The 16,505-nt window shown below is 38.1% G+C and overlaps 1 protein-coding gene across 2 annotated transcripts in view; it reads left to right on the top strand.

Moving 5' to 3' along the window:
- CCAR1 (cell division cycle and apoptosis regulator 1) overlaps nucleotides 1-16,089 on the top strand; it is a 52,151-nt gene extending 36,062 nt beyond the window's left edge. The window contains exons 16-25 of one of the 2 annotated variants that reach the window (XM_027840635.1): nucleotides 3,496-3,681; nucleotides 5,205-5,396; nucleotides 7,383-7,622; nucleotides 8,126-8,234; nucleotides 9,475-9,557; nucleotides 10,049-10,195; nucleotides 10,462-10,582; nucleotides 10,732-10,917; nucleotides 11,524-11,729; nucleotides 14,447-16,089. In XM_027840635.1, the coding sequence (XP_027696436.1) occupies nucleotides 3,496-3,681; nucleotides 5,205-5,396; nucleotides 7,383-7,622; nucleotides 8,126-8,234; nucleotides 9,475-9,557; nucleotides 10,049-10,195; nucleotides 10,462-10,582; nucleotides 10,732-10,917; nucleotides 11,524-11,729; nucleotides 14,447-14,506 (1,530 nt within the window). In that variant the 3' untranslated portion in view covers nucleotides 14,507-16,089. The remainder of the gene's footprint in view (nucleotides 1-3,495; nucleotides 3,682-5,204; nucleotides 5,397-7,382; nucleotides 7,623-8,125; nucleotides 8,235-9,474; nucleotides 9,558-10,048; nucleotides 10,196-10,461; nucleotides 10,583-10,731; nucleotides 10,918-11,523; nucleotides 11,730-14,446) is intronic. The other variant, XM_027840634.1, reaches the window with a different exon arrangement.
- Nucleotides 16,090-16,505: the final 416 nt, after the last annotated feature.

Here is a 16,505-nt window from a genome sequence, read left to right as displayed (position 1 = left end):
TGCCGCCTTAGAGGGCCACGTGCTGTGCCCGATCGAAGTGGAAAAGGAGCACTAACTCTAGCAGCATTAGCAGCTGGATGAGGGCGTGACTGAATTCGCCACACTTCAAGCAGTTTTGGCAGCTTGTGCTGGATCTGTTTGTGAAGAACCTTAATACTGGTACATAATGTGGTGGAAACAAATTTTCCTGATGTGATCTCTGTGATTTTATTTTATTTTTTTTTTAGGATATTGGAATTAAATAGAATTGAAATATCTTCATAGAAACCGATTTTGTTTTAGAGCTTGAAGGGACCCTAGATCATGTAATCCAATGCACTCATTCTACTTAATGATGAAATTGAGGTCCATAAAGATGAACTTTTATGCAGAAGAATAGAAGAGATAAGGTTTTGTACCTTTGTATCTGAAATTGGCTTCAGTCATTCTGGTTTATTTGAGAGAACCTTTGGTCTTAGGGAAAACACAAACCAACTCTTAAATACCATCAAGTAAATTGCCCTAGAAGTTTCTTTCTGTTGGATCCTAAACATTATAAATTTTTTCTACGTTCTTTCCAGGCACATAATATGGTGTCCTTTGCACAGATCATTGAAACAGGAACAAATAGGAACAGAGAAACATCCAAATGAGAATGAAATAATACAGAAAGGAACAAATCTTGAAAGTCTTTAGTCAGCTGGCATAGTGATAGCTAATCCTAAGGGTCTGGCTCTTTCTCACCAACATTGTACCAGTTATTGGTCATAGAAATGAACTGAAGCTACCAACTTCTGCAAATTAAAAAAATCCAAGGTGTTCCAAAAGTCTTAACTCTGTTTTAAGTTTCTAGTAGCTTCAGACCACACCAAGAATTTTGGGACACCCTATGTAATTTGAAATTAACAACATTAAAACCATCCTTTGCCTGTGACAGGGATGTGCTGATTAGTTAGATTAGTGGTTAATTGAAAGTTACGCAAAACGCTTTTTTTGTTTTAATCTTTGTTCCTGAAATTTTCCTTGTGTCGTAGCCCACGTGGCTACTTTATTCAGTGGAGTGTATCTGCTTTATTAGATACGCTATCTAATAAATATATATATATCTCTAATAAAACATCTTTCATCAGGCCCATATTTGTAAAGAGTTCACCGTTTGTGCTAGCTGCTGGGGTGAGATAGAAAGATAAAAAATTCTTAGTCCTTTTCCTCCAGGAATTTATGATTGCTAAGGGATGATAAAGACACATACATAGGTAAACATAATACAAATTAGAACATGGTCGTGCTTAAGAGGGATCCCGAGTGAGACAAGATTGGGTGAGGGAGAGCTGATTTCCAGCTGAAGAGATCAGGATGAGCCTCCCCAAGAGCTGGATCTGGAAGAATGGAGAAGGGTGTGGGTGGAGACCATGAATGAGCACAGGACGAAAAGCACACTGTATGTGGGACATGTATGAAGGGCAAAGGTCCAGTTTGATTATAATTTAGATGATATGAGTAGAGAAATTAACATTATAGAGGACCATAAATTTCAGTTTTTACTTAGTATCATAGGCCACAGGGAAACTTAGAGTTCTTTGATGAAGATTGGCATGATCATAGGAGAAAAAACAGAATCAGAATAAACATATTAAGAATATTAACAGTGGTGTGCAATGGATCGGAACAGTGAGTGAATGAATGAATAAGTGTTTATTAAGTGCTTTGTAAGTGCTGGGAGTACAAATACAAAAGCAAAGACAGTGCCTTACCATAAGGAGCTTACGTTCAAATAGGGAGAGACCCCACATTGAGAAATGGTGGCCAGGGATGAGTATTTTGATTTGGAAAGGTATAGCAATAATGAATAGAAGAAGAGATCCATATAACAGAGGTGATTGATTGTGGGATGGTTAAGGTTTGGAGGAAGTGAAGTGTGACTGAAGCCGGGCCTAAATGGGGTGGATGACTGAGGCACTTGCTCATCAGAGGCCCCATGGCGGGACTTGTAGAGATGAAAACATTACCTTCCTGTAAGGTGTGGTTGAGATGGTGAGTCTAGTGATGGAAAGACCTTTTAGGAAACTCTTCTCATAATCTAGGGGAGACGGAATAAAGACGGTGGCAGTGAAAATGGGAAGTGGGGAAAGGGGGATGAGAGTCGTTGAAGATATTGAGTACATTGTGTGGAACCAGGCTGAGGAGGTCGTCAAAGATGGCTCACAAGAACGTTGATTTGGGGAGATGGGTGCTGCCATTGAGAGTTAGAAAGAAGAACAAGTTTAGGGGGGAATTATCATAATTAAAGGACTTAACAAAAGATCTTAGAGGTGAAGTAAAGTCACACAAGAAAGAGCCATGCCTTGGATGTAAGTCGCTTCCCATTTTGTTACACATCTCGTTAGTAATTCTACAGCTCCTTGAGTCATCATCTTCACCATCAGGTCTTTTAGTTTGCAGAAGGGACTAAATATGATTGTCTTTAAAAAAAAAAAAAGCCACTCAATTCTCCATTGGATCTGTGATCTCATTCACCTGGAATCTCTCTACAGCTATGTAGAGCCTATACAACTCTTGTCCGTGTCCATAAATTTGCCACCTGGGGTCCATTCAGCCTGCTGGAGGCCTCACTTTCTTCTGACATCACAAGGGTACCAGTGGAGCCTCTGGGTGTTCGCCTGTCATTCCTCTCCATGGAACCAGCCCATCTTCCCTTCCTGTCACACATTTCTTTGATCCCATCTTTTACATCTTCTTTGAAGTTCCCCATTGTCCATAAGTGTGACCAGGTGAAACAGATGGACAGTGGTCATGGTCATCTAAATTGAGCAGGAGGAGGAAAACAGGCTGAATTACCTTGAGGAAATTACAGAGCTCCCCTTTAAGGACTCCATTCTTCCTGTGGAAACCACAGTTCATCTTAAGGCCCACACTGTACTGGAAGCAAGATGTGGATTACACCAGTCTCTGAAGAATTAAAAAATAGCACAAATAGGTCCCTGGAGAGATGCCTTGTGTGTGTGAGCAGGCTTCAACGTGTAACCGAATGATGAACTTCGAAGCACAGGAGGTTAATCTCATGCCTTGTGATTTATTTCTTATAAAAAGGAAACACAGCATTTGTAGTGGATAGAGAACTGGTCTTGAAGCCAGGACAATCTGACCCATCCTGGCTGTGTGTCCCTGGGCAAGTCTTAAGCCTTCAGAGACCATGCTGACATACAGTGGGAAGAGGGAGTTTCCTCACCAGCAAAATCACAGGTCTCCCACCATTTCAAAAGTGAGAATATTAGATTTTTTTTAAAAAAGCAATTGAGGATTCCAGATAATTGAGTTCCAGTTAATCAGAGTTTTATTTTAAGTAAGTTAGACTATGATTTTTATTCACTTGTTTCACTATTAAGTTGCGTGGTTTTTTGTTTTGTTTTTGTTTTTGTTTTTACTAAACTCTAGACCTTTATTGAGTTGGTTCCATATTTTGATTTCATGCTTTTAGATTGTGTTAATTTATATGCTTAATATATACTCATTTAGGTAAATGACCTTCGTAAAGAATTAGAAAGCCGAGCTCTTAGTTCTAAAGGATTAAAATCCCAGTTGATAGCCCGCCTGACAAAACAGCTTAAAGTAGAAGAACAGAAAGAGGAACAGAAGGAATTGGAGAAATCTGAAAAAGAAGAGGAAGAAGAGGAAGACAGGAAATCTGAGGACGATAAAGAGGTATGGCCATGGTGCAGAGTGTGGGGGTCTAGGGTGTTTGTGTCAGTCCGGTCCCTGGGCACTCCAAGAGGATTGTACATGCCTGCACTTAATTCTAAGCCTTACTGTTTCTTGGTGCCAGGAGTAAAGAAGTGTCAGTGCTCTCAGTAGGGCATCTCTTGGTAGCCAGTCTTTTTGTGATGAGCCTCCCCACATATCTTGAGGCTGGGCCTGGAGTAATCACTGAGTCTCTGCTAGAATAGGAACCAACAGGACTTGGGCTGTGCTGGCAGAACCTTGGGCTCCCAGATCAAGATTTGTAGAATTGAGGTGTAGAAAGCCAGTTCTGGAGAGCTTTTATCTCCCCACCCCTATCCCTCTCCTTCCTGGGGAGTGGGTCCTATTCCAGTCTTCATTGCCTTTGCTTGGGTCTTCAGGTGAGAGCCAGTGTGGTCAGGCCCTCTGGGCCTTAGTGATTCTAACTTCAGAAGCGTCACTTTTTCAATAAACATGACAAGGCCGTTGAACTCTCTTTTGAAAGGATAACTATACAAAATATAGGCTTTTGGGGAAATAATTTTTGGTTGGTTTCTGTTATCTTGTGATTGAGGTCATACCCCACTCCTCCACAAGTTCCAGTAACTCCCTGTTGCCTCTAGAAAGCATCCCCAGTTCCCCTGTTTAGTCTCTGAAGCTTTTCCTTCACCATCTCACTGCAGCCTACGTTTCCAGACAGTCCTCATTACTGTCCCTCACACACTCTGTGGTTCAGCTTAACCATCGGACATGTTGTGTCTCCCATAGAGAGCTCCATCTGCCATCTTCATGCTTTGGTACAGGCTGTCTGCTGGGCCTGGGACACTTTCCCTCTTCAGCTCTCTGCCCATTAGAACCCTTTGCCCTCTACAAAGTTCAGCTCATCCTCCTTCTACGCAAGACCTTTCCCTCCAGCTGCTGGTTTCTTGTCTCCTCTCTTCCTCCTTGAAAATGACTTTGAATCTCTTTTGATTCTTCTTCTTTGTACATGTTATTTCCCAATACAGAATGTGAGCTCCTTGAGGGTAAGGACTGTTTAGTTTTGTCTTTGTATCCCTAGCACTGCGCCGAGTGCCTGCCACTTAACTGCTGATTGATCGATATGCGTGCTTTGCTATGATGCACATGGTTTACAGTAGGTTTTCCTATGTCTTTGGGAAGTGAGGTAAATACCAAAACACCAGCAAAAAGTGAAACTGAAATAGGTGGGGAAATCTAGAAGTTGGATGATTTACTTGGTTGTAGAGAAACATAGGAGAATTATGATGATTGGTATCCTTTGTTAGCCTCTCCTGTGAGTTGGTTTCCCTTATCAAGCTGTTGGTTTGGTCACAACAAAGAACAGTAAGAAATTTACGTTTTGTCTTTTGGGGTCGTTTGGCGCATGAATGTTTTCTGCTTCCTAAAGACTGGCTTTTTAGGTAATGCTTATATGATACATGATTGCATGTTTGGCTTTTAAAAGTAACATGGGTTTATAAACACAATTTGAAATTTGAAACATGTAGGAAGAAGAAAGGAAACGCCAGGAAGAAATGGAGCGTCAGCGCCGAGAAAGGCGGTACATTTTACCTGATGAGCCAGCCATCATTGTACACCCTAACTGGGCTGCAAAGAGCGGCAAGTTTGACTGTAGCATCATGTCTTTAAGTGTACTTTTGGACTACAGATTAGAGGATAACAAAGAACATTCATTCGAGGTAATTTTACTTTGATTTTGTCCGTTTTTAAACTGACAGATGTTAATTAATAGGTTGAGGGAGAAAAATCTTCATTATTGCACTACATATGGAACTTTTCATACTAATGGGTTGGCTTTATTAGCTCTTTTCTATCTGGAATTTCCTTGTCCTTTCCTACGTTATTTGTCATTCTAAAACAACTTAGCAACATCCAGTTTTTGTTTTTTACTAATGAAGTACCAGAGCTGAAGAATTATAACATATGTGATTTAGCTTATAAAACTTTTTAATATTGGGCATCTTGCATTTAACCATATGTTTATATGCCCTTTTTCTAAAATAAAATTGAAATTTTTCATGCCTAAATTAGAATGGTATTCCCTAGTTAAAACAAAATGGAACAGCATTCTCAGACTTCTTGGCATAAGTATAGTGTACTCTAAGTTAGTGGTATCAACCTCAAATAGAAGTAGATGCCTGCAGGCCACATATTGACTTTAGAAAACCAGAGAATAACATCATGTATATTGTATTTTTATTTACTTTGTTAAGCATTTCCCAGTGACATTTTAATTTGATTTGGGTTGTGCCACTGGCTACAAGTTTGACACTTCCGCTCAGACACTATGCAATTTTATATTTTGGATCCATGGATTAGTGACACGACCAGAATTCTGTGATGATCTCCGTTGTTTGGGCATAATCGGCTCCAAACAGAAGTGTTTATTGTGCAAGGTCTCTTCCATAATCCATGCTTGTATTGGACCCATGATAAAAATCTTGATCTACCAGACAGAATGGAGGAAATGAGGGGAAAACTTAGAAAATACATTTGTTTTCAAAAGGGAAAGATTTCTTCAAGGAGAAGAAAGAATCAAAATGAGAGAATATTCTGCTGTAGGGAGTTAGATTACTTTCTTAGTAGCATTTGTTATCACGTGTCCAAGATCCCTTTTGCTAGAAGCTGTTTCAAGATCAAAGATAAATACATTGATCATGGCAAAGTGGGAAACATCTGTGTGGCCCCAGGCAAGTCATTTACTTTTTTGATCTCTGAGATGCTTTCCACTCTAAATCCTGTGACCCTGTGAATTCATTTTCTAATAGGATAAATAGAAGAGACATGGCAATCTCTTCTACATTCCCCTTGGATACCAGCTCCCAATTTTTGAAGGGTTTTAAGTTTTACAACTCCTGGTTTTTTTTAAATACCATTACTGGGATTAGTCAGACAAATCACTACAACTAAAAATGGTCACGTCACCCCACAAAATTAGCTATAAATATCATAGTCTTGGTCACTTTAATATTGAACATGCTGCATCTCCTTTCTTGTTAAGTGCTTCATCACTGAAGAGGAACCACATTAATCCAGTTCTTAGATATATTTACTACATGCTTATTATTCTTTACCATTCTTTTTTGTAGTTAATGCTGGTATTTGTTCACATAAATAAGGTATGTGTAGCTTGGTCTATGTCTTATTTGTGGTTAATGAACTTAGAATATATGTCCTCTTTTTAGATTTTAATGCATTGGATTTTCATTTTTATTTTATTAAATTCTCTGTTATAGGAAGGATAGACATTCTGGCTAATCAGATGTTGATTGAGTTTCATGTTTATAGCTAGATTACCAATTTTCAAATAATTAAAAAGCCTTTGAATAATATTTGAATTCTTCAAAAGAATTATATAATGAAATATGCTTAATTTAAAATTGCATTAAACATATCTAAACAAATCTAATCTTTGATTCAAAACACATCAAGATTTTGCCAAGACCATAAGGTCATTATGAACATCAGCTGTCATTGTAATGTAGGTGCTGGAAAGGACTCAATTATGAAGATTTATTTTCAATAGACTCTTGGAAGAGGCAGTTATTACTGTGCTGAAAACTAAGGCTGCTCTTTTTCTGTTTAGCTGAATATTCTCTGTCTTAATGTCCAAAGGAGAAGACATTTTAAAACGTTTTTTGTTTACCTTTTACATCTTTGTGTAGGTTTCATTATTTGCTGAACTCTTCAATGAAATGCTTCAAAGAGACTTTGGTGTCCGGATATATAAATCGTTAATATCCCTTCCAGAAAAAGAGGATAAGAAAGAAAAGGATAAGAAAAGCAAAAAGGAAGAGAGAAAAGAGAAAAAGGAAGACAGGGATGATGAAATTGATGAGCCAAAACCAAAAAGGAGAAAATCGGGAGATGATAAAGATAGAAAAGATGACCGAGAAGACAGAAAGGTCTGCCATTTATTTCCAGAATTAGCAGAACGTGTTCAGATATTCCCATGTTGCACTTCCTCCTGTCCAGTCTATCTCTTTCAGGATTCTGAAAACTTATAGTTTTGCTTTCTTCTTCTATATTTTTATAATGTAGAAAAGTTCATAATGTCTTATTAAGAATGTGTTTGTTTACTACTGTTCTTTCACTTAACAATCTTGTCTAGTTTTCTTAATATATTTATTTTTATGTGTCCTCAAAAACTTATTAGGAAAAGAACACTTTTTTTTTCCTTTTTGGTGAGGTAATTGGAGTTAAGTGACTTGCCCATGGTCACACAGCTAGTAAGTGTCATGTGTCTGAAGCTGGATTTGAACTCAGGTCCTCCTGACTCCAAGGTCAGAGCTCTATCCACTGCGCCACCTAGCTGCCCTGAAAAGAACACTTTTACCAAGTAAAATAATAACTTGTTTAGGATTTGGAGAGATGCCTCTTGTTTAATTTTGAAGCATTTTAATTACAGAAAGAAGATAAAAGGAAAGATGATAAAGATGATGATGAAACTGAAGAAGATAATAACCAAGAAGAATATGACCCCCTGGAAGCTGAAGATGCTGAAGATGAGGAGGACGGTGTGTTCACTTCTTTCTCCATTTCTCATTTCAGTATTTGAAAGCATATTTTCTGCTTGTTTTTAAGTGGCTGTACTCAAATTCTGTGTTTTAGATAGGATTATTTATGTTCTCTGACATATTTTTAAGTCAAGTCACATTTTACAGATAATTAATTTGTTCCTTATCCATAATGAAAAGAATCTACCTTGAAAAATTGCCTAGATTCTGGGAAGTTTATCACCAAAACCCTTGCTTTAATAGGAAAGAGCTTTCATAAATTGGCTTCTATATTCTTCACATTGTTTACTTATGGCTATTTTTTTCTCTTCAGACTTTTTAGTTCCTTAATTATGCTTTTCTTCCTGGAAAGATTAAAAGCACAAATGATATTTTGAATAAATGCCTGTATGCAAGGATACCTTTACATAAAATAAACTCTGCTCCTACTGACTATAACAGTTAGAAACAATGAAACTAAAGAGCCAATGAAACTAAACTTCAGAGCAGTTCAGTAGACTCGTGCAGCATCATGTAAGTATGAAATCGTGGAGCCAACGTCAGAGCGCAGGTCTTCATACTCTTCCTAAAATTATTAGGTTCATGAGACTTAGAACTGCAAGGAGCCTTTGGGGTCATCTCATTGAGCCCCCTTATTTTACAGGATACTGAGAACCAGAAATATGGTTTATCCTCCAGCTTCCGACACCAGATCTAGGTCTTTCCACTGGTGATTTTTGTCCCAATTTTTGGAGTAGATAAACCACATCTGGGCTTAGAACATTATCATTTCTTTTGTTATAGGTATTTGTTCCTAATTTGTAATGAACTTTTAAAATTCTGAAATCAGTTTTTGGCTGTATTTGCTATGATGAATTTCTTGCTTTTTAATCTCTTCATCAAATGGTTTATGTGGATTAAGTAAATAGCATTGAATATAGTATTATTTCCTTATGCATTTTTCATGTTTTATTTCTCATTCTCCATTGCAACTGTGTCTTCCTATTCATCCTCCTAGTACTTTTAATATGCAAAAGAATCTGTACAGTAAGTCTGTTGATGTTATTTTTAAGAAATCACAAATTTCACATTTCTATATACTTGATCTTTTTGGAAATGATTGTTCTAATTTGATATTGGAAAATAGAAAAGTCATTTCCTAACCCTGCTGTGTAACACTCCTATTCTTTAATTTTTGCTTTGATTGCTTTTATTTCTTACTTACGTGGGTTGGTTTTTGTTTTTGTTTTCTTTTTCATAGACCGGGATGAGGAAGAGATGAGTAAACGAGATGACAAAAGAGACATTAATCGATATGGCAAAGAGAGAGCTTCTAAAGATAAGGTGCTTCATAGGGAATAAAGTACTCCTTTAAGAAATAGTCTGCCTTACCGTGTTAGCCAGAACATTTACAGATTTTTATATTGGCTTCATTTAAAATTTTCTTTACTTAGTAAAATGTCACCTTTCTCTTGATGGCTTACTTTTCCCACCTGTCGTAGCTGTAGACAGACCAGTCAAGGGCTATTCAGTTGTCTGGCCGTACCCGACCCCCTGGCTTAGGGGGCAACTAGATAAAGCAGCTCCAGCCACTGGAGCCAAGAAACACTAGCTGAACTTTATGGATCCCCCAAGCCTTGGACTCTTTTTGGTGTTCTTGAAGCACTGAGGTGGAATTTTGGCACTGAATGTCCCAGGCAGGGCCTCGAGGCCCCACCCCTGGTCCAAAGTATCTAGGACTTAGGGAAAGGATTTCCTTGTTAATGTTCATTTGGTGACATTTCAAGGCAAAACAGCTATCTATTGCCACCTTCACTTGTCCTTCCTCTTCTTAGGAAAAAGACAAGACACAGATGATTACGGTGAACAGGGATCTTTTGATGGCATTTGTTTATTTTGATCAAAGCCACTGTGGTTACCTGCTTGAGAAAGATATGGAAGAAATACTATATACTCTTGGGCTTCATCTTTCCCGGGCTCAGGTAATTTGCTTTAGAAATATTTAACAATCAGTGTAGTGGGCTGACCTTCAGAAATATTTTTAAAGGACTCTTGTAAAGATTTTTGTACATGTCCTACATCTTGGAGTGTTAGTTGAACAAGAAAAGCCCGACCCTTCTTGCCAAATTAAAGATTTAATTGTCGTAGTAAATCACGCAAAGTAATTCTTATATCAGATATTGCAGATATTTATGTTCCTTGCAAAGTCATGACAGGATTTCTTTTGTTTTTTTTTTTTAACTAACAGGTTAAGAAACTACTTAATAAAGTAGTGCTCCGAGAATCCTGCTTTTACAGAAAATTAACCGATACCTCAAAAGATGAAGAAAGCCATGAAGATTCAGAATCATTGCAGGAAGACATGCTGGGTAAAGTGCAGCAATTCCAAGTTTGGGTCATCAGACGGCAGCAGAGTTGATAAAAATTGGACTGATTTATTTAAAAAAGGGTGTTTTGTAGCAAAAGAATGAATAGCTACTTAAAATTTTTAAATTTGTACATTTTAATTCTAATATAGGAAACAGATTGCTGCTCCCATCACCCACCGTAAAGCAGGAGTCAAAGGTTGTGGAAGAAAATGTTGGTCTGATAGTGTACAATGGTGCGATGGTAGATGTGGGAAGTCTCCTGCAAAAACTGGAGAAGAGTGAAAAAGTCCGAGCTGAAATAGAGCAGAAGCTCCAGTTACTGGAGGATAAAACAGGTGAGGAAAAAAGTCAGCCTGTCTTCCCCCTCATCTCCCATCCCACACTTGGGTGTTTGTATAAATGCAGTGAAATGCAAAGTCACTATCCACGGACTTTGTGGGCTGATTTAGTGCTCGAGCTCAGCACCTCTGACATCTGTGCCAGCTTCAAGTGGAGGCTTGTGGGGCTGTGCTTTCTAAATCTCTGATCTCTTGCTATCTAGGAGATAAAATTAGTTGGGACAGTTCTTGATGCTGTCAAAAGATAGGGGTTTGCCCTGTAATCTTTCATATTGCTGCACCTGGTTTAGAAATTGTGCCTAATTGGATTGTTGATTTAGAGCTCGGAGTAAACTTATATGGATCCAGTCCAACCCAGTCATTACAGATGAGGAAACTGAGGCCAAGAGAGACATTCAATGACTTGCTAAAGGTCTTGCCCGTAAAACTGGAAGAAAGGAAGGCGATGTGCATTTGTTAAGCTATGGCCAGATCCAGTTCTAAGCGCTTGCACGCATTGTCTCATTTGATTCTCACCACAACCAGGGGCAGTAGGTACTGTTATGGCCCCCATGCACAGTTGAAGAAACTGATAATTGATCATTTGGAATGCCCTATTTACAGGAGAGGATGAGAAGACTATTTTACATTTGGAAAATTCTAACAAAAGCCTAACTTGTGAACTCAGAGAAGTCAAGAGGGACCTTAGTCAGCTACAGGAAAACCTGAAGACTTCAGAAAATGCAAACTTGCAATTTGAGAACCAACTAAATAAGACAATCAAAAATTTATCCACAGTTATGGATGAGATTCATACTGTTCTTAAGAAGGTGAGCATTTTTTTTTACTTTTCCCCCTGTCTTTAGTTTATTGCCATTTTTGTACTTTGGTACATTTTATCATCTCTTAGTTGCTGTATATTGTTTTATCTAGTAATGCTCTGCCTACTTTTCTAATAACTTTCATACCACTTCTTCCATACAGGGTCCATCAGAAATGGCCCCCGAAATTGATTAATTAGGTGTGCATAGAAGGGAAATACATCCTCAGCGCCTCCCTTTCTGCTCCACATTCCTCCCAGACACAACTTTATTCTTCTTGTTTTAATACACCAGTATATTGAGCATTTATCATATACTCAGTAGTGTTAGAAGACAAGAAACATGAAGGCAGTCCTTGTCCTCCTGCAAGATAATTATTACTGGTTAAGAAATGAGATTTATACACAAAGTACTATTAAAGATAACTTAATTAAGTGCTAAATTTTGTAGTGTGGATGACATGCTGAATATTTCTCATTATTGTGGCACATAAAAACCGCTTATAAAAGTCTCAAGTTCATTTACCATTTTTCTCATAACCAAGCAATGAGTTCTACCCCTATAAACCATCTGTTACTCAAATCAGGAAGAAACAAACCATCCATAGGGAAAGAAAAACTTGCTGCCAGTGAGAGAGGGTTACTATAAGTGGAATGGGCTGTCTAGGGGACTCCAGGTTCTTCTAGGAAAAGTGAGATGATTTCCCAGAGATGAGATTTCTGTTCGGTTTAAAGGTTAGATTTAGACTGAAGTCCCTTCCAGCGCTGTTCCTACCTAGCTCAGCAGTTTCTCAAAATCCAAGGAGAGTAGGTTCAAATGAATGGTGCTTGTAAAGCTTTTTAATTCACGTTATGTGGCACCATCAATTTTAGAAAAGTATGTAATAAATCCTGTTATATTCAAAGCTGTCTTTGCCCCCGTCTGTGCTTCCTTATGTTATTCTTCTGTACATTAAAAAAAATTCCAGTGGGCCTGTTTTGGAATCACTGTTATTAACCCTTTGACCTAATCTCTCTCCCCTTCCCGCCCCCCCAAAAAAAAACTGAGAAGAAAATTGACCCCTTTGTAACAAATAAGCACAGTCAAGCAAAACTAATCCCCCCAGCAACCCAGATTGTATGTTACTTTCTGTACCATTTCCATCACCTTTCTGTCAAGACTTTGAGGTCGTCTGGAGGACATAGTTGGTCATTGACATTGACCAGAGTTAAGTTTTTCTTTATACTCCTGCAGTCCTTGTACAAATTTATTCCTGTTTCTTCTCACTTAACAGTATTAATTCATACAACCTAATATTCTCTGAGATTCTCCTTTTCATCATTTCTTATGGCACAGTAGTATCCATTATATTAATTGTTCAGCCATTCCCCAAATTGATAGGCACCCTCTTAGATTCTAGTTCCTTTTTTCCTTTTAATTTCCCCCTTCAGGATTAGGAAGTTTGTTTTGATTGTGAGTATTCCCTCCCCCAGTATTATCCATACTCTTATTCTACCTCTTCCTTTCCTCATTTTTCTTTGTTGAGTTTAATGCATTTCCACACCAGACTGTATATTCAACTCTTCTTTGTTTATTTCATATATATATATAAGAATGAGCTTCATCCAATGTCCCCCCCTTTCCTCCTTGTCTGTATAATCTCATGCTCCCCAATAACTTCACTCAGTCTCCATTGATGGTATTTAGGTTCTGAAGGGAGACTTATTTGTGCTTGCCCCATCAGAGTGTTAGCATCACCCAGCTCCTTCCAGTTGCTCAAACAAATTTACTTTTCTAGGTTTCTCTTGACTCTTGTGCTTGTATTTCACAACTTTTACTCAACTCTCTTCTTGTCATCTGAAATTTTTTATACTGATCAGAGTCTTTGTTTATCTTCACCAGTGATGCCCGAACTGGGGCTCTGCTCCTTGATGCACTTTTTGGTGGTACGGTTGACCTTGCGTCACTGTGGTTCCTGCATTGACCTATACCTCCCTTGCTTAGACCCTCTTGTATTGTTAAACTTCCGAAGGCTGCGTCTTCAGTGCGAGGGGTCTCAGAGCCTCCCGCCTGGACACTTCTGTTCCTCACTGGTGAGCCTCCCCTCTCACTGTCCTGGAAACAGAGCCTTGCATCTTTCCAGACTAGTTTTGGCAGCTCTGGGAGGCTGCCGACTTTGCTGCTTGTGCCAGTGGCCATCACCTTCCTATTGACTGTGCAGTTCTGGTGTGGAAGAAGTCACTTGCTAGGGTTTCTCATTGGACTTCTTTATCATGATTCAGTCTGGCTTGATTGTCAGGTTTTTAGAGTACGTGTGCCATGGGAGTTGGGCATCCTTTCTCCATGCAAGTGCCATCTTGGCCTGAAGTCCCTTCCACTGTTATTTTTACACTCAGATAGGCACCTGGAACAGATTCATACCACACTTTTCTAGTTGACTCCCAGGTTAGTGGAACAATATCCAACGTATTAGTAATAAGTCATTTCCTGTCTCTTTAAAAATAATTAGTTTCTTTTTTTTTTTATGTTATTTGGTGTTCATCACATCCAGTGCCTCCTTCTGATGTTTCATGTGTTGTTTTTTGTTTTGTTTGGGGGGCAGGGCGAGGGGTTGCCCAAAATAAATAAGTGAATGAGTGCCCGTGTCCAGGTGTATCTGCTTTTCCTTTATAGTTCACATTAAAAATTTTAGTTAGTGGAAAACTTCAGTGAAACAAAAGCATCTTTCTTTGTTCATTATTTTGTAGGATAATATGAAGAATGAAGACAGAGATCAAAAATCCAAAGAGAATGGTGCAAATGTATGATAAAATTTGTTTTTGAGAAGAATGGTGTTACATAATGTAATATATAAATCATGATACCAGAATGTTTGAAAGTGATGCATGTTTGATTTTAGTAGTATAAATATCAGTTAGTTTGAAAGATGTATAAAGTTTTATGGATGTGAGTCTCTGCTTTTGAAAATTGCTTGTAATTCATAGCATTCAATTTACTAGACACTCTTTGAGTGAAATAATTTTGCAAAATGTTTTAGGATGAACTTTGTTATAGTTTTAACCCTAATAAAGTTCATCAATTTAATGGACAGTAGCAAGTATTTAATTACCAAATGTCTTTCATAAAAAATGTCTAGCAAAATCAAAATTTCTTTATTTATAAAATTATCATTTTTAGGTTTTTATTTTGAATTCAGTCCATCTTTTAAAAATCCAGTGTAAGTCATAAAATAGCATGCTGCATAATTTTGCAAGTTTTTTGGGGAACCCAACATTTTTTACTCACCACACAAAGCTTCTTCCTCCTCCTAATCATATCCCTCCTCTCAAACTGCTTATTAAAATTCAAGCCCCATGAAATACTCGGAAAGCAATAGTAAGCCACCATTATTCTTTGGGTAACTTGGTAGGGTTTACATGAAAATGAAGTTGAGCCTTATTTGAATGTGTTCATTGTGCTCTATTAAGAGTTCTGCTTTCCTCAAGAGCGTTTATAATGTAAAAACACAGTGAAATGTATAATTCAATTCAAGGCCAGTAGATGTCAGCATAATGCCTTACATGGAAAAAATATTGTAATTTAAATTAAACTCCTTTAATTAGGATTGATTTTTTTTAATAGTTTTTCTCTAGTTCCTTCAGGGTGTTACTGGATATCTAGGAGTTGATAAGCTCTTAATTTGTAAAAAGTAGGGTAAATCTGTTACAAAGCCATGAGATGATTTACCATCTTAAACAAAAAGGCCTGTTTTAAGTTTCGTAATACTTAGTGATGCATATTTCCAGAGAAAAAAAATTTTTAATGAGGTCTTTGGAGTTCTCTTTTTTGTTAGAACAACGAATTTTTAGTTTTGATGTCCCAGGTAATCAACTGTGAGAATATGAGTGCTCCAAAGTGGATTCCCGCAGCTGCTCTTACTCTGAGAGATGGATTCAGATGCCCCAAACAGTTCTGTTCCAATACGTTTTTGTCGCTGAATGTCGTGTTTGTTTGGGATTCTCTGAAAGACCGGCTCGTGTACAGAAATGTTTCTTTCTCTCTGAGCAGAGATTAAATGACATAGAGCGTAGGTGAAAAATGTTCTTCTTTATTTTTTAATTAAAATAATTTTTTAAAAGAAGATGAGCTTTTGACTCAAGAAGTTAATGCTGTAGTTCTTGAACATTGAGTTCCTGTTTCTACCTCTCTCATATCCTCTCATCTCTGTGCAAACATCAAACTTCATATTTACGAAGATGTATTCATCTCAGAACCAATGAGAAAGGCCATCAGATTGTTACTCAAAAGGTTTTTGTTTGTTCTTTTTAATAAATTTTCTTAGCTACAGAAGGGGTGGATGAACATATGCCAAGCCCAAGCACAGAAAGTCTAAGGCAGATGTGAAAAAAAAAAATTGCAACATTATAGTAGAGACTTAAACAACCTTTTGTACGTTTCTTTAATTTTCACGGCACTTTATGAAGATAGCTAGTTCACAAAGGCACTGAAGTCATTAGTGAAAATGGCAGTAAATTGGGATCATCCGTCATCAACCAGGCCTGAAGGTATGCTCACTCAGTTCTAGTCACTGTGGCACAAGCAGTGTCGCTTAGTGGTTAGAGAGCTGGCCTCACAGTCAGAAAGGCCTGGGCCATGTTTTGTCTGTGACATATATTAGATGCATGGCCCTGGGTGAGTCACCTGTCATCTTAATGCCCAGCCAAGGGTCTGAGACCCTGCACTGATAGAAGCAGTTCCACACCAGGCCCTCCATACATTGTTGAAGTCACAGGTCTGGTTAGTCTCTGTCTTGTCTGTCTGCCTCCC

Source organism: Vombatus ursinus, unplaced genomic scaffold (assembly GCF_900497805.2).
Source record: "Vombatus ursinus unplaced genomic scaffold, bare-nosed wombat genome assembly UNPS02014847.1, whole genome shotgun sequence".
NCBI lineage: Eukaryota > Metazoa > Chordata > Mammalia > Diprotodontia > Vombatidae > Vombatus > Vombatus ursinus.
The sequence above is the reverse complement of the archived record's forward strand: the minus strand, read 5'-3'. Positions and strand labels throughout refer to the sequence as shown.